The sequence below is a fragment of the Eptatretus burgeri genome, chromosome 10 (assembly GCF_056783735.1).
Source record: "Eptatretus burgeri isolate ZD-2024b chromosome 10, Ebu_testis_v1, whole genome shotgun sequence".
NCBI lineage: Eukaryota > Metazoa > Chordata > Myxini > Myxiniformes > Myxinidae > Eptatretus > Eptatretus burgeri.
This window is the reverse complement of record NC_140970.1, coordinates 60,296,637-60,314,408: the sequence shown is the minus strand read 5'-3', so window position 1 is coordinate 60,314,408 and position 17,772 is coordinate 60,296,637. Positions and strand designations below refer to the sequence as shown.

General features: G+C 45.1%; 1 protein-coding gene across 11 annotated transcripts in view; it reads left to right on the top strand.

Annotated features, from left to right (window-relative positions):
• OGT (O-linked N-acetylglucosamine (GlcNAc) transferase) overlaps positions 1-17,772 on the top strand; it is a 59,442-nt gene that overhangs the window by 35,893 nt on the left and 5,777 nt on the right. For 8 of the 11 annotated variants that reach the window (XM_085898588.1, XM_085898587.1, XM_085898586.1 and 5 more), the window contains 8 exons: positions 1,364-1,543; positions 1,688-1,846; positions 1,967-2,056; positions 3,563-3,688; positions 3,829-3,999; positions 5,779-5,895; positions 11,118-11,279; positions 12,372-12,401. In XM_085898588.1, the coding sequence (XP_085754714.1) occupies positions 1,364-1,543; positions 1,688-1,846; positions 1,967-2,056; positions 3,563-3,688; positions 3,829-3,999; positions 5,779-5,895; positions 11,118-11,279; positions 12,372-12,401 (1,035 nt within the window). The remainder of the gene's footprint in view (positions 1-1,363; positions 1,544-1,687; positions 1,847-1,966; positions 2,057-3,562; positions 3,689-3,828; positions 4,000-5,778; positions 5,896-11,117; positions 11,280-12,371; positions 12,402-17,772) is intronic. The other 3 variants (XM_085898593.1, XM_085898591.1, XM_085898589.1) reach the window with 1 other exon arrangement.

Sequence of the window (17,772 nt, the reverse complement as noted above, 5' to 3'; positions counted from 1 at the left end):
AGCATATGATTGAGTATTCAGATCAGTTGTTTAATGGGCTGTCAGATCATGCCAGAAGAAATGGTAAAAATTGTCATGGGAATGTATATTTGAATCGTGTTAAACCGTGTTAAAGACTAACTTTGGATGGGAATCGTGTTAGACTAACTTTGGATGCACTGGAATGGTGAAAGTCAAGTCGGGATTACACCATGGTGTGAGGGATCAGTTTTAATTATTTTCTCTCGAATAGTGATGGAATAATTGACAAAGAATGAAAGGTTGTGATTCCTATGCGAGTTATTGTATGCTTATGACTTTGTGTATCGAATGCTGAAAGTGAAAAAGAAGCAGAGCTTTCAAAAATGGAAAATTGCAATGGAGAAAGGTTTATACGTCATTTATAAAATGAGGGTTATGGGTGAAGAAGATGAGTTTCGAAAGAAAATCAAAAGTTTGTTCCCATGGAGCCTTGATAGAGGCATCAGGCAGAGCATGATTAAATGAGAATGAAGTCAGTTTTGATGAAGTGGAAACAATTATGTGGTGGTATAAAGCACAGAAACATTCCATCATATGTTAAAGTTAGTTTATAAAGACTGTATCAGGCTGGTATTGATGTATGGAAGCGAAACGTGGGCAGTGTGCATCGAAGATATAAAAAGAATGGACCCCCCCCCCCCCAACAGCTGAGAATGATATGATAGATAAATTGATCATCTCTTCAAAGAAAGCATTCCAGATGGGATTGAACATCATTACAAAGTGGAGATGACTTACTTGTTATGGCCGTGTGCAATGAAGATCAGACAATGAAACTAAAGAAAGCAAAGCTCGTGGTAAAAGGAAAAGTTGAGAGGACGTCCTAAAAAGACATGGTTGAAATTGTTATGTCAAAGATATTGAATGTTTTGGTTTGCAAGAAACTGGTACGTTGGACAGATCCATATGGAGGAATGCAATCATTTGACAAACCTCTTGGAAAAAGTGCAAAATGTTCATAAAACATTACTGTTGCTTCCTCCACCACCACCAACATGAGGGGTTAATCGAAGAATGTGTATCTCTTGGAATAGCTCATGGGAGTATGATTGTAGGGGGGGGGCTCAACAGGTGGAGGAATGGTAAAAAGAAGCCTTGTGCTTTGTCTTTATCATGAGAGATGCCGATTGTATTGAGAGCTTTCGATTCCACAGAATGCAGTTGATATCCATAAATATACTTTTATCTGCTTTCAGTTGATTAAAGTTTATCTTGTCCATTCAAGAGGACTAGTATTCTATATTTGATGTTCAAGTTGAATAATATAATAGTAAGCCAGCTGTAGCAGATGTGAAATCCTTTCTCTCTCTCCCCTCTTTCCCCTTGCCCTTATTTCCTTCAGATAATCTGTGATTGGACAGATTATGATGATCGCATGAAGAAGCTTGTTCACATAGTTGCTGACCAACTGGAGAAGAACCGCTTACCTTCGGTGCATCCACACCACAGCATGCTTTACCCACTTTCACACGCCTTCCGGCGGGCTATTGCTGAGCGTCACGGAAACCTTTGCCTTGATAAGGTACTGTGGCCAACTGGTTGTGATGAAGAGCACCATTTGGCTTAAATGTCATTCTGAAACACTGTAGTTCAGTTTTATTTGAATCTTGGATATTGTTTTTTGCTTTGGATGTTTTTTTTTTTTTACATTCTTTTGTGGGAGCAGATAAACGTCTTGCACAAGTCTGCATATGAACACCCAAAGGATCTTAAAGCCAGTGGAGGTCGCTTACGAGTGGGTTATGTCAGTTCAGATTTTGGGAATCACCCAACATCACATCTGATGCAGTCTATACCTGGCATGCATGACAAAGACAAAGTGGAGGTAAGTAGAGAAATAACTTGCTGTTCAGATGTGCTTCCCCCCTCAAGGTGTCTGTACTCTCCTCTTCTAGTGTCATTCAGTGAATTGTGCATTTTGCTTTATCATGTATCTCTGCTGCAGGTGTTCTGTTACGCTTTGAGCCTTGATGATGGAACAAATTTTCGGGCGAAAGTGGCGTCTGAAGCCCACAATTTTGTGGACTTATCTCAGGTATTTGATGCTTCATTTTCATGTTGCAAAATCTGGCATGCAAGATTGTTCTACAGTTTGATATACGTAAGCTGTTCTGTGGGAAGGGTACCCAGACTGTAAATCTGTGTTACCCCACGCATGTGAAGCGAAAAGCGGGGTTCTGCAATTGGTTCACTCTGTGTCTGTCGTTCTGTCTACAAACATCATTTTATGATTGATGTACAACTTGATGTCAATTGAATGTTGTATTTTGAACACCAACCAGAAACAAGGACAAATGTGTCCAAGAGCCACGTCATTCCACCAGTCAATAAAGGTTTTGTCTTCACCAGAAAAAGAAGAATAGGAAGAACAACGTGGACCTCTCTTAGAGCCAGCGTTCGCTACGCGAGACGCGGCTAAAAATAAAACGATAGTTTAGTTGTACTTTGGCTCTGAATTCGTTTTGTTCGTCCTCTGAAACAAACATCATGAGGATGTTGTCCGTCCTTCCATCTAAGAATCTGACTCTATAAATTGGAATGATCCCAGGTACATAACCACAATGTATTATGTATGCACATAAGTCGTATGCATGTTTTTGCTTCAAGTATGTACATTGGATTGTTTTTAATATGAAATGGGCAGCCGAGAAACGAGTGAAACACGGAAGGTTTGTTGCTTCTTGTTCTTCTTCTTGTTCTTCTTCTTTCTGGTGTTGACTTGAGCGTGTGTTAAAGCAAACTAATTTTTATCTCCGGTTTGTTATCCTATTTGTTATTGTCTTGGTTTCTAGTCGACAAAAGATATCAGTGAATGAAAATTTATTTTCCTTCTATTTTGCCAAATGGTCCCAAACACGGTGCGTTTGAGAGAGTGGTCTTCATTTTGGGTCCGGTATTGGCTTGAGTTTGCATTAAATGCAAACAAATTTTTATCTGAAATTTTTGTTAAACGTGAACATTCATTGGGACCGGCAGGGGGCATGTATTGCAAAGCAATTTTCGCTCTTGTTTAACATTTTGTTGCTTGCGAAGAGATCTGGACTTGGCGTGCATTTCAGGAAATTTCTTAAAACTTCCTGCATCAGAACTTTTAATGGCCATTATATGGATTTCAATGTTGAGTGTGCAGGGAGGAAAAATAGACATCGTCAGTGCTTGGTGTTTAGGAATATACTGTATTTTATATATATATATATATATATATATATATATATATATATTTATATATATATATTGTGGCACAGGTTTAGATTTTGCCTGGTATTGGCTTAATGGTTAGGGTGGTGGGCTTGGGATCCTAGGATCCTGAGTTCAAATCCCACTCAGATGTTGAATTTATACCAGGTGGGGTTGACTCTGCCTGTCATCCTTCCGAGGTTGGAAAAATGAGTGCCAGCTTGCTGGTATCCTGTGTCGGAGTGGCGACCCGTCCAGTATTGTGCCCAATAGCCAAGGAGATTGCTTAAGTAGCACTAACGCTCTGCACAGAGTATGGTCCCAATGGATGGATGGATGGTTTAGATTGCAACTTGTCTTACAGATTGCTTGCAATGGCAAAGCAGCAGATCGTATTCATCAAGATGGTATCCATGTCCTTGTCAACATGAATGGATACACAAAGGGAGCACGGAACGAGTTGTTTGCTTTGCAACCTGCACCCATCCAGGTATTTGCAGAAATAGGCCTGTAAAGTGGAAGAAGACAATGGATGATTCTTCCTCCCATCAGTAACCATGGCAACAAATGTCTGATTTGACCAGAGCGCTACTTTATTTTACTTCAGCATTTGCACATTTTGACCTTCAGGCAATGTGGCTTGGTTACCCGGGAACAAGTGGAGCTGCTTTCATGGACTACATCGTCACAGACGGTATCACCTCTCCCATCGAACTGGCTTCTCAATACTCTGAAAAGCTGGCATATATGCCAAACACCTTCTTTGTTGGAGACCACATGAACATGTTCCCTCATCTCAAGGTTGGTTGGTGTTTAAAAAATACAACCTTTCACTGTCCTTTAGTAATATGCAATGCAACCTGCTATTTATTGTGTAAAATGTTAATTTAATTTATTTTGCTTTGGGTACCTTGAATTTAAAATTTTTGTGCCTCCACTGACTAAGTCACCGGAGGCATTATGTTTTTGGGTTGTCCATCCGTGCGTCCGTGCTGGGTTTTCGTTGCCGCGATAATTTAAGAATGGTTGAAGGGGTCTCAGTCAAACTTGGTACAAGTATGTATAATGTCAAGTTAAACTGATTCGATCACAGAGTCAAGAGGTCAAAGGTCAAGTCCTGTTCGCTAAAAATTCTGTTGCTGTGTTAGCTTGTGAACCTGTGATGGTATTGTGACCAATCTTGTCAAAATATATTATCATGCAAAGATGAACTGATTTGATTTCGGCTTCAAGAGGTCTTGTCAGGTAAAAATGTTTAGATTGGGATTTGAACTCGACTAAGTACATGTACCAAGATACATTTGTACATATTAGACATTGAGGTCAAATGATCTTGAGGTTTTTGGTCAAATTTCGAGTAAACCAAGACTTGATGTGGGTGAAGGCTGATCGGTCAATGGTGAGACATCAAATTACGTCGTTTTAATTTATTATTTGGTATCTTCAGGCAAATGTATTTTGTGTAAAATGTGAAGGGGGTCTGCTCCTTCCATTTGTTCCTGGAAATTGGTCTGATCAGTATTACAAGCTTTTAATTTTTTATTTGCTTACTGCAACACTCACCTATTACGGTCTTGTTTTTTTTCTTCAAACGAGTCCCTCCTTACATAGTATGTAGAATTACAATGCGAGTACGTATATTAACAATGTGAGTACATTTGGCTCTGTCAGTTTCCCCCCCCCCATGATAACGGTTATTTGACTTCCAACTTCAACTTGTATTGAAGATGATTTTGTTTTAAAGTGAGATCAGTACTGGTAATCGGCACAGGCCGGTATCACTATTGCCGTTCGTTGTGTCGGTAACCGGCATAGGCTTTCTAAAGCACACCCGATTCAGATAAAATAACCATTTTGCAATTGCTTTAAAAACAACCACGAGGGCAAAGAAAAACCCATTAGCTTGTGCGGTGCTCAGGTGCTGAGGGTTGAAAGTTAAAACCTACTAAAGCCTAAAACCTACTTCCTGGTACATCTTGACATCATATGTTACACTGTTCCAGATTTAGAGTGCATCAAAGCTTTTAAAATAATGTACGGTATTTAAATACTGTAATGTAAACACCCTTCTTCAATTTGTTGGCGATTTACCAATATTTTTGTAGATAAACTGATTATTTTTTTAATACTGATTTTATTTTACTTTATTTTTTCGGTATTATACCGATATATTCAAAATTCCAACACCGGTATATTGATATGAAAAATTATCCTGATATAACTGGTATATTGACATATCACTGGACCCTAGAGTGCATCGATAAACTACGTACTATAAAATGCATGCGTCTATAAAATAATACCAAAAAAAGTTTTCATTCACTGCATGAGCATACACGTTTGGCATCAATGCACCGTCTCAACACCACACAAAACAAGTCCTGGTGAGCTGCTGCAGTCTCTGATTTGAACTGTCATTGTTGCTTTGCCACTGACAGCCACAATTGAAACCTGCTGATGCTCTAAAGCCAAGTGTCCAATTTGTCTCCAGAGCTGCAGTTCTGTGGGTAAAATACTTTGTTGCATGTGCATAATGTCCAGGAGCTTTGTATTAATAGCAGTCTCCCTTGGTGTGTGCAGGAGAAAGCCGTGCTGGATCTGAAAGGTAGTGGGATGATCCATGATAACCGTGTGGTGCTCAACGGAGTTGATCTCCAAGCATTTCTGGACTCATTGCACGATACCAAAGTTGTTAAAGTAAGGATGTGCAAAACGCTGGCAGAGTGTGATATGCTGATGGCCACGCAATGTTTTATTTTTATTTTTTTTATTTTTAAAGAATTCATTGAACTTATTTTTCAGTTTGATGCACAGCCATCAGAAGATGGATTTTGAGATTAGAATGTAAGGGAGAGGTTGGAAAAGTTTTATCTCGATTAAAAGTGCAGGGGCAAGAACATCAAGCTTGGGATCAGAAATGTAATGATTGGTGGAAGATACAGTTGCTTTTACTTGCTCTGAGCTAATGCATGAAAGGCATGGAGAGCTTCCAATGGTAAATCTAACCCCAAGTTGAGATTGCATCAAAGTATTCATTTTGTAACTATTTTCAGGGTTTGATGATGTGCGTGGCATTTCTCCATTTCTTAGCATGATCTTTTCACGGGCAAAGTGAATTTACTCGGCCAAAGATGATCCTTGTCCAGAATCTCAAATACAGGCATTTATGTGGTCCGTCATTAATTTGTGTGTCTGTCCTACGCTGTGATTCGAGCTATCTGTCACCTTGCAATTTTTGATGAAATCTACCCAATTACAAGATGGTCGGCTGTTGTTGTGTAAATTTACTTTATTTTGTATTTTATTGAAAGGTCCCCTGACACGCAAAACTTTCTGGTTATTTATATATTAACTTGACCTTCCAAGTGAAGAAATCACCCATATATTTTTTTTTTAATCAAAAATGGGATAATTAGAGCAATATTTCGATCATTTCTGGTGCTTTTCACAACTTGATCTGCCCCACCCCTAAAAAAAGTTGACTTCAGCGAATCGCAGCGTTGAGGTCACAAACAGAAACTCGCACAGATTGGATTGACTTGAGATCTCTAGAGTTTAGACCAGCGTTTCTCAACTTTTTTAGCAGCGTCTCGCGTAGTGAACGCTGCTCTAAGAACGCTCGGCGTTGTTGTTGTTCTTCTTCTTCTTGTGAAGACAAAACCTTTATATTTGGACTCAGTTCTTTTATATACACGATCCAGATCTCCTTAAATACTAAGCACTTGTACACATCCTCGCATTGAGGGAGCCTTTTGAGAGCGTCTATCATGAACTTTTAAATATATTCGGACATTTGCTTTAAAGTTTCGAAAAGTTCACGTTACTATTTAAAGATTATTCCATTTAATGTCTTGTAAATTTGTAAATACATTATTTATTTCGAAAATGCACTCTCTTTTGTAAATACGTAAATACACTATATTTCGTAAATACACTATGACGGGTCTCGCTATTGGCTTAATCAAGGCACGTGACAAAATATCGGAAGTTGTTGTTGTTGTTGTTTCCTTTGGTTTTTTTTTGCCGACAAAACCTTTAAGATGCTGCTCTTGGACACATTTGTCCTTGTTACCCTTGTGGAACCCTTTGAAATAGTTTTCATGTCTCAGGGAACCCCTGAATAAAAATTATTATATACTATTATTAATATCTAGCTCTTTTATATTTTTATCAGAGTTCACGTGGTCAATATAATTTTTTTTTGCGGATACCTGGGTTAAGGAAAAAATGACCCCCTTTTTGTCAAATTTATTGGCAATGAAAAAAAAACATACTGCTCGTTTGTGAGACCACACCGAGGTTTTAATTCACAATTTTTTTTTTTTCGTTTGAAAACGTTATTTTTGAAAGTGTTTGTCAACCCCGAGTCTGACAATTAAAAAACATACCTCATGTAACTTGATCAACAAAACTTAAACAAATAAAGCTGAAGCAATAAAGGTAAACAGAAGAACTAACCTTGATAGAGAGGGACCTCGCGCTAGGAAGCACAGAGAAGATAGATGGACACCGTGCATGCGTCCCGTACTCGAGTCAGTCACTCAACGATACACGAATCTGCCGCGTACAGGACGTCCACGAACCAGTGAGGGTGGTTTCACACTGGCGCCATATAGGCATCGTTAAATACATTCCCTATGTTGTTATAATTGTAAATAATATAAGAGGTTGAAGCCTCTATTATAATAACCAAGGAGTTTCCAACAATATGCCGTATGTGAAAAGTAAAATTACGAATATTAAATCGAACAAAAACTACTCAAAAATACATTAGCCTATTTATTACTGTTTCTCGTGGAACCCCAAGCGACCTCTTGCGGAACCCCGGGTGAGAAACACTGGTCTAGACTCGTCCGATAAATCCGTCGTCCATCCGACAAATCTGACGTGCTATAGCTTCTCTCTCTCTCTCTCTCTCTCTCTCTCTCTCTCTCTCTCTCTCTCTCTCTCTCTCTCTGTGTCTCTGTGTCTCTGTGTCTCTGTGTCTCTGTGTCTCTGTGTCTCTGTGTCTCTGTGTCTCTGTGTCTCTGTGTCTCTGTGTCTCTGTGTCTCTGTGTCTCTGTGTCTCTGTGTCTCTGTGTCTCTGTGTCTCTGTGTCTCTGTGTCTCTGTGTCTCTGTGTCTCTGTGTCTCTGTGTCTCTGTGTCTCTGTGTCTCTGTGTCTCTGTGTCTCTGTGTCTCTGTGTCTCTGTGTCTCTGTGTCTCTGTGTCTCTGTGTCTCTGTGTCTCTGTGTCTCTGTGTCTCTGTGTCTCTGTGTCTCTGTGTCTCTGTGTCTCTGTGTCTCTGTGTCTCTGTGTCTCTGTGTCTCTCTGTCTCTCTGTCTCTCTGTCTCTCTGTCTCTCTGTGTCTCTGTGTCTCTGTGTCTCTGTGTCTCTGTGTCTCTGTGTCTCTGTGTCTCTGTGTCTCTGTGTCTCTGTGTCTCTCTGTCTCTCTGTCTCTCTGTCTCTCTGTCTCTCTGTGTCTCTGTGTCTCTGTCTCTCTGTCTCTCTGTCTCTCTGTCTCTCTGTCTCTCTGTCTCTCTGTCTCTCTGTCTCTCTGTCTCTCTGTCTCTCTGTCTCTCTGTCTCTCTGTCTCTCTGTCTCTCTGTGTCTCTGTCTCTCTGTCTCTCTGTCTCTCTGTCTCTCTGTCTCTCTGTCTCTCTGTCTCTCTGTCTCTCTGTCTCTCTGTCTCTCTGTCTCTCTGTCTCTCTGTCTCTCTGTCTCTCTGTCTCTCTGTCTCTCTGTCTCTCTGTCTCTCTGTCTCTCTGTCTCTCTGTCTCTCTGTCTCTCTGTCTCTCTGTCTCTCTGTCTCTCTGTCTCTCTGTCTCTCTGTCTCTCTGTCTCTCTGTCTCTCTGTCTCTCTGTCTCTCTGTCTCTCTGTCTCTCTGTCTCTCTGTCTCTCTGTCTCTCTGTCTCTCTGTCTCTCTGTCTCTCTGTCTCTCTGTCTCTCTGTCTCTCTGTCTCTCTGTCTCTCTGTCTCTCTGTCTCTCTGTCTCTCTGTCTCTCTGTCTCTCTGTCTCTCTGTCTCTCTGTCTCTCTGTCTCTGTGTCTCTGTGTCTCTGTGTCTCTGTGTCTCTGTGTCTCTGTGTCTCTGTGTCTCTGTGTCTCTCTGTCTCTCTGTCTCTCTGTCTCTGTGTCTCTGTGTCTCTCATCATTGGTTGGGACGCGGCTGTGCCGTTGATGCAGTGTCCCCCTTACCAGTACACTGGTGCTCATTTTGCCGACCTCGGAAGGATGACAGGCTGAATCAACCTCCTGATGTATTTTAATTCAGCGGCCAACGAGGCTTGAACTCAGGACCCTAGGATCCCAAGCCGCCACCCTCTCCACTAAGCCAACACCAGGCTTATTGTTTTCTACTGGCGCTACATGACGACATTAGGAATAAAATAAATAAAAATGCAACAGAACGTCAGATTTATCGGACTACTCTAGACAATTGTGCCGCAAGGTGTGTTCTGCACACAAGTTTTCATTGTATCCGGACAGCGAGATGGCTTCGTTTTATGCGCGGAGAGACACGGCCGATGACATGCGCTGGCCTTGCTTGTGATTAATTCGCCGCGGAGAAGCATGTGCGCTAAGCTGCACTGGTCACGTTACCTCACTAAAATATTTCTGATATAGAGCAGTATGCAAGTCGAATTTACATTATTGAATTACGAATAGGATTTAGTCTAACTAGTTGTTATTGCCAAGTCTTCCTTCGATGTCCTCCCCACCATCAAGAACTCCGGGAATTTCATCGCCATTTTCCTCTGCTTCTCCTGCTTCGGGCTCGAACTGCTAAGGCCGTATTTCATTTCCAGCTGCCTGAACTTCAACTCCCGCGACTCCCTTATCCGACAATTCTCCATGTGATTCAGACCGAAATCCTTAATTTCTCTCACACTCACTGTCGTTACCAGACAAATGAAAATCCATGCCATCCATTATTCAAAACCAAATGTTCGATTTTTTTTTTTTTAAAAGCATAAATGAACGAAGCGATCTAGTCGACCAATCAAATGTGGAAACACACAGGAACCCAATAGAATCACGTAGACCACCAACCCGAGTAATTTACGTGCAGCCTTTGGAATCCTGTAGTTGACATGTGGGTTACGCCCCTTTCAGGAGAATTTTTAGGGGCGTTCCCGAAGAGGTTTGTTTTTAAAAATTTTACATTTTACAGAATGAGTATTGTGAAAAAATATTGTCAGATCTGAAATCGCGACGAAAAACTCCTATAGGACATATATAAATGAAATTTCAGTACTCTTGCGTGTCACGGGACCTTTAAATGATTATTGTTTTTTATTTTGAAGCGATCATTACCCGTTCGCCACCGTCGTGAAAAGCTGGTCGTGTACTCGAGGCTGACTTTCCCACTAACGTGAACAGAGTGAAGTTGAAGTCGGCAAGGGGTGTTCAAAATGTTCCACGAACGACACAATTGTCAAAAATAGTTTTGATTTTTCAACCTCAAGTTTTTCTTTCTTAAAAACAACACATTGAATTTTATTGGGAAACAACTTCATTGTACATCTTGAGGGTTCCTGAATACTCACTCACAACCAAGGTTATGTCTAATGGCATGGACTTGTGTTGGCAGGATGTAGGACTGTTGACATTTTTCCACTGAAAAATGCATAGAATGTCATTTGTTACAAGAAACTAAAAGATACATCTTTAAATTCTGCAGCTTTGTTAAGGGAGGGGTTAAACGGATAAGGGAAGCGCACCGTACTCGAACCGTGCAGCTGTTATAAACCGGAGCAAAAGCACAATTTGCAAATGTCTACGGGATGATTAAACGAGCTTGAGCATGTGCCCTTTGGGAAGTGAGCAAAATGTCTCCACCTGAGTTTCCGACATTCTCCAAAGCCATTGGTGTAGAAATGCTTTCGGTGAAATGATGGTTTGGTTTTTCATTTTTCTTTGGCCGTTTCCTTGTGACAGCTGAAGTACCAAGAAAATGGTGAGAATTCCGAGGCTGCCATGTCTCTTCCCATTATCCCGATGAACAATGCTGCCGAGGCAGTGGTGAACATGATAAACACGGGACAAGTTCAAGTCAACATTAACAACTTCGTCGTCGGCAACGGCTTGGCAACGACGCAGGTACAAATCTTACTTGCCTGTCCTGACAGTGTTCAGGCTGAAGTTAAACTACTCGTTACCATGATAAGGGTGTGATCACTGTGTTTAGCAACAGGTGTGTGCCATAAGGTTAACACCCATTTTCTAGGTCTCATTATGCTGTTGCGAGCCAAGAACCCGTCCTCATGGGGAGGATAATTCCCCCAGAATGAGTGTTTTATTATGACTTTTAACACTCCCATTTGGCAGTGGTAAACACACCCACACATCTTTAATTTTTTTTTTTTTCATTTTCTGTTCCTCACAATTATAGCATATGCACACACCTTTTCCCAGAAACATCTGATCAAAATTTGTGGTGCCTATGATCCATGAGAACTAAAGTGTAAAAGCTCTCTTTCTCCAGGTTTCTCACACTGACACAAGACCATACTTTGTTACTGGGTGCTGCCATCTTAAATGTGCAGTGCTTTGTGGGGCTGATCATATATTTTTGTTCTGAATAATTATTTCGCTGGAGGAATCGAAATCAAAACAATCAAATTCTTCAATTCTGTCATCGTGAATAGCTCTCCATTTTCAAATTACCTTATTCAAACAATCTCGCCCCGTTGATTTTTCAACGGGTGACTGCTCATCTAATATATATCACAAATCACACAATAACAGTTGTTAGATACATTCAATATGCCCGTTGTTCATCATTGTTTCTCATACGTGATGGAAGTCATTCGTTATACTGAATTGAACACCATCTACAATGGCTTTCTCCATAAATCAACAAAAAACTGCTTCTGAGTAAACTATATTTCCAGTCGTGAGCTGGAGTTCGTTTTTGGAGTGCAGCTTAAACATGAAAATTGATAATTTCCTGATAACTTTATCTGAAAGGTGCCCTCAGTATTATACATGACTGATTACAGTTACATAGATTGCCTGTGAGATGGTGGTGGTGGTGCATTGAAATGGGTGTTTTAATATAATTTTTTTTTTGTGGTTGCACATTGATTTAAAGGTTGTTGTAGCTTGATCATTTTTCGGTGATTTATTACAAACTGATTTAAGACATGATAGTTAGCTGGAGGGTCAGCCTGTGCTTTTTCCCTCTTTTAGTTCCCTATGGCTTCTAATTCATTCCCACTGGTGAGGACAAACTTTTTGTTTTGAATATATTTTTTATTTTTTAATCTGGTTTTTCAATTTTGACTTTACTTTTGAATGTTAAGCTGTCTGATGCTTCTTTTGTCTATGCGAGATAATCAGTGGTGCAGACAAACGTGTTATGTAGGATTAAAAAAAAAAGCCAGCTGAGCAAACCTTTTTACATCTTCTCATCTTTCATGACACTTTGGGGGATGCTTGCTTGTATCAATTCTTCAAATGCGCATCTTGAGCCCCTTGGTATATTGCGACCCCCGGTGGTGGTACTTATATATTGTTGTGGTTACCAGATTCGCAAACCACCATTCAGGTCCCTTAGGTGAGGTATCTCGGTAAGTGCATGTGTAGTTAGGCCCAAACCCGTTGTCTAGTGGGAATACATGTCATTTATACGTGCTGCGACTCTTCAGGATAGCCGTTTTTCTTTTACTATCTTTATTTTGGACCAATCGCCACCATCACAACCACAACATCAACCACCGACCACAACCACCGCTTCACCACAACCGCCACGACCTTTACCGTCACAACTCGCCACCATCGCATCGCCGTCGTCTCGCGCCACTCATGGGCACCGATGCTGGACTCGTGTAGGGCGCACGTTGAACAGCGTGTACAAAATCACGGATTTTCTGCTTCAAAAACGGATCCAAAACGACACACGCCCACTTTTTGCCGTCCAATCGGTGAGCGAGGGGCGACTTGCCCCCCCCCGCAGGGCGAGCGATGTATGCAAATTTGTGGATCAAAAAGCCTTCGCGCCCACTTTTTGTCGGGCCAATGGGGAGCGAGTTGAAAGGTCAAAGGGAGGGGGTCAAAGGCGAAGTTACGGGGGGATAAAAGGACGGTGTTCGTCAGTAAAAGGAGGAGTAAAAAGTCGGAACGAGGAAGAAGGGAGTCGTAAAGGTCGGAACGAGGCGAAGGAGACACGGAACGGAGGGGACGAGCTGGGGAAAGGCGGCGAGTCGGACGAAGGGTGCTCGCGTCGTGCAAGGAGCTGCGCGCCCGAGGGAGGCCGGCAGCGCGACCTGGCCGAGGTGGAGACGCTCGTCGCACATAATAAAGATCCTCTATACCCCGAGCATCAGCAACCCCTCCTGTTTCCCCCCGCGCTGAGATAGTGCGACCAAGGGGGCCCCGTTCCCACCCCCTGCCAGGCACTGTCCACGAGGCCCGCGGGTTGCGGGGCCATCGCCGCTCCGCGTCTCATCACCAGACGGGTAGGCCCGACCAGGTCTCGGCCCCAGGCCTACCTCATTCTTGAGGGTATTTCTTTTCCTTGGTTTTGGGTATGTGTTGTCGGCGCCGTCTGTGAAGTAGAATTGTATAAGTGTTGCCGTGTGCTCGGTAGTCGGAATTAGCTCTGCACTGTGTTTTCACTTTTATGTTTGCTTTTTGTGTAAATGGAATTGTGTTTTCTTTTTGTGTGCATTTGGTGGAATTGTATTTGTGTGCTTCCCGTGTGCCGAGAATAAATGTGCTTTATTGTTGAACTGTTTCCCGCTTCGCTTCGTCATTTTCCTCCATTGAATCCCCATCTTGCTTCACGTAAAGGGTTGGTAGTGGGCTGAATACGCCCGATAATTAATCGAACCGTCGAGGTCGACGATAACACCGCTCGGTTATTCTGATAGTACGGAACGGGTCGCTTAAGTGGCCCGTGTCCGAAGTCGACCTGCGGCGAGGTGCGATCGCCCGGTCTACCCTCCGCGTGGGTACTTAGGTAGTTCGAATTTGGCGAGCAACCCTATCCCACGCGGCGGCTGATTGGCTCGATCGCGGTGAGACCGAAAGGTCCACCCGTGACTGGTTCCCGGCGTTAGTCCGAGAGGGTCACGACTGGATTGTCCGTCCGGTGGGCGACGTGCCGCGATTCGAGTTACGTGGCCGTCAGCACGCCGGCGGGCGCGGAATCCGCAACACTGGTGTCAGGAGTGGGATACAAATTCATCGCCCTCCTCGCGGCACTGGTATTGGAGAGCGGGACAACAGGCTCTCCTGTCTCCAGCGAAATTCACGGGAATCGGTCCAGGGGTGAGAGAAGCGACCCCCGATTCCCTCCAAATTACGAGCGAGCAAATTAACCCTTCACGAGAAGCAAGATGGCGTCTCAAGGCGAGCGGGAGCCGGGGGTATTAGAAATGGATGTAGAATGTGTAGGATCCATGGTCCAGGATGGAATCCCCGAGCAGGAAATGTTGATTGTGCAGGAACACGGACTCGCCCAACTGAACCCAGGGCCCGAGGTGGGTGCGGCCGCGGCGTATGACACCTCCCCCCCCCCTCTCCACCAAAACCCTTCCCCAACCCTTGCCGAAACTGCTCAGCTGAGTGCATCCAACATGGCCCAGCTATGCGCCATGCTGGCGGCAATGAACGAAAAGATGAATGCGAAAATGATCGAAAAAATGGATGCAAACACAAATGAAATGAAAAACGAAATGAAAGGCATGAACGAAAAGATGGATGCGAATACACAAAAAATGGATGAAAAGATGGATACAAATACAAATGAAGTGAAAACGACGATGGATGCGAATACACAGCAAATGAGGGAAGAGATGAAAGAGCTGCGGGTGAGACGCAGACCATGCGCCGATGTCTGGAGGCGGGCATGAAGGCCGTGACCAGGGAGCTGGGAATGGCGACTTCACGTGTGGGAGCAAACGAGCTGGGTGGGGGTGCAACGGCTGACAGGCCCGCGGAGGAGCCGGGTGAACAAATAATTCGTGGAACGTGTTGGGCGAGGGTCGTGACGATGACCGAAAGGGAAAAATTAAATGGGGAGACCAAAACGTGTGAGACGAGACACGAGGTGACGACAACAGAAATAATAGTTGAGACAAGGGAGGTAAAGGGTGAAGAGTTGGCAGAGACACGGGAGATGGGAACGATAGAGGGAAGACTACACGATGAAGACGGGGTAAGTGACGCGCACGCACACACGGAGGTAGTGGAGGACAATGGGGGTGAGCTCGCGGAGCGTGTAGGGACCCGGTGCGAGCAGCGGGATGGCCTCCTCCAGGAACGAGGGGAGGGAGTATGCCCCCTTGAGGCGAGTCACGACCAGGTGAGTTCGGTCGTGCTTTGCGAGGTTGAGGGGACGAGTGCTGTGGACGGGTGCACGGAGAGCTTGGGGGGTGTAGAGGCCCCGGAGACCCTTGTGGGGACACAAATCCCCAGTGTGGTTGTCCCTGTGTGTGTGGTGCAAGGTGTGAGTGCGTCCCCGTGTGTGGAAGCGACCCCGTGTGTGAGTGGTGTGGTGGCGATGGTGCTGGAGTGCGTGCTTCCCAGCACGCCGTGTTTGGATGAGGCACTGTGTATGAGTGAGGCACCGCGGGTGAGTGCCCCCGCGCGAGTGAATAGAGCACCACGTGTGAGTAGTATGGTTTGTGTGAGTAGTGAGGCACGCGTGAGTGAACGGCCGTGTGCAAGGTCGCTGTGTGCCAGGGAGACCGTGTGTGTGAGAGAGCGGTATGAGAGGGAGATGTCGGTTGGCATGCGGGAGCACGCAGCCGCGTCTCCCCGTGTGAATGTGATGGTGTGGACTGTGTGCGTCGTGACACGCAGGTGTGCGTGGGTTGAATGGCGACGACGAAGGCGACAGAAGAAAGAAAGCCGAGTAGCGGCTGTAGTTGTTTCGAGGACCGTGCCGGGTTCACCCAGCAGTGAGCACGCGGTTCGTGCTGTGCAACACACGAGACCGCCACGTGCTCGCTTGCGAGAGTGAAGTCCCGGTCCGGAAACGCACGCGGTGGATTTGCCGATCCCGCGGACGGACAAAGTTTAGGCAGGACTACGGATTTGGACCGGACGGGTTCTCCACGCGATCGTGTGTGTTAAGCTCCAACGGGCAAAGCACATGTGTTCGCGTGGGGAACCCCTCGAGACGTGGGGCTTGTTTTTTTTTTATGCGCACGGTGACGTCATGGCTGCACGTGTGGTTGGAATCCGGCAGGAGGGGTATCTCTGCCGGATGGTCCCGTCCAAGGAGGGACGAGGAACACGTGCAGCTGCATGACGTCACGGACAGGTGCAAAGTGCGTGAGCTCTGAGTTGCCGCGCAGGTGCTGCGCATGAAAAAAAAAAAAAAGGAAAAAGCAAGCCTCACTTTCGGGTGCACAGGATTCCTGGGCAAGGGGTGAAAGACCCCCTTACCTGGGCACAGGATGGAAACTAGTTAGGGGGAAGGGTTAGCTTAGTTAGACCGACTTCATGGGGCAGGGGTAAGTCCTCATGGAGTCCGTGGAATGGATTAGTTAGAGGGATTGTAGCCAGATTTAGGTTGGGAGATAAAATGATTATTTCGGAGACAGTGACAGACTGTGAGTGTGTAGAGGGGACGTAGCTTAGCTACGTAGGTTAAAAGGAACGTGCTACTAGTTTAAGGGACGACGTGGGAGCACGAGTTAGTTAGGGGATGTAGTTAGAAGGATGGCAGAGTTCAGTGGTGTGTGTGTTGAAGAGTTGTTGGTGAGTGAATTGGAAGCATGTGCTTGGTGAGTGAGTGAGGCCAGCGGGTCTGTGTGTATGGAGCGAATGGGGAATGCATGGTGCGATGAGTGATTGGGGGGAGGAGTGACTCCCGCCCAAGGGACCCCGGGGTCAGAGTAAAGTGAGTTAGCTGGGTTAGTCAAATTGAAAAATGGAGGTCGTTTTGTTGTTGGTGGGAATGTAGGCTCGAGACCCATTTGGAGGGGTGCAGGAGCCCTGTTGACGGGCTTGGGAGCGTGGCTGCGAAAGGTGAGTATCGCTGAGTGGGTACCCCGGGCACCAGGCTAGTCGGCCGCGGTAGGCCATGGGCCCATGGGGGGCCGGGATAGAGTAGTGGGCACGGGTGCGCCTGCTTGGTGCGGGGGCCCGGGGCGCCATTAGCCGCGTGGGCAGTGTTGTGGGCACGGGTGACCCTCGGAAAGGGGCCCGGGAGGCCGGCCTGCCACGTGTGCGTTTCAGGGGAGGTGCCATGGGGGCACTCCCCGGTGTTAGGGAGCTGGTAGGCTCGGAGGCAGTGTAGTGCCCGGGGTGCCATAGCGGGAGATTCGGCAGAGGGTCGTGCCTGCCAGAAGGAGCCACGTGTCCCAGCCAGGAGACCGTGTGAGGGCACGGGAAGAAAATTGGGGGGCGAGGCCCGAAATTGTGAGGAGACCAACACAGGCCACGGGAATCTGGGGTGTTAGAACCAATAGTTTAAGCGAGAGGCGCTTGTTGAAAGCCCCGGGGTAGTTTAACTGTTAAATGGTTAGGGTAGATTAGGAGATGTACCCCTCCGCACCATCCATCCCCTCGCTGTCGTTGTGGGCCGCTGGACCCACTTGGTGTTAAGATCGCCGAACTCTGGGGAGGCCATTCTGAG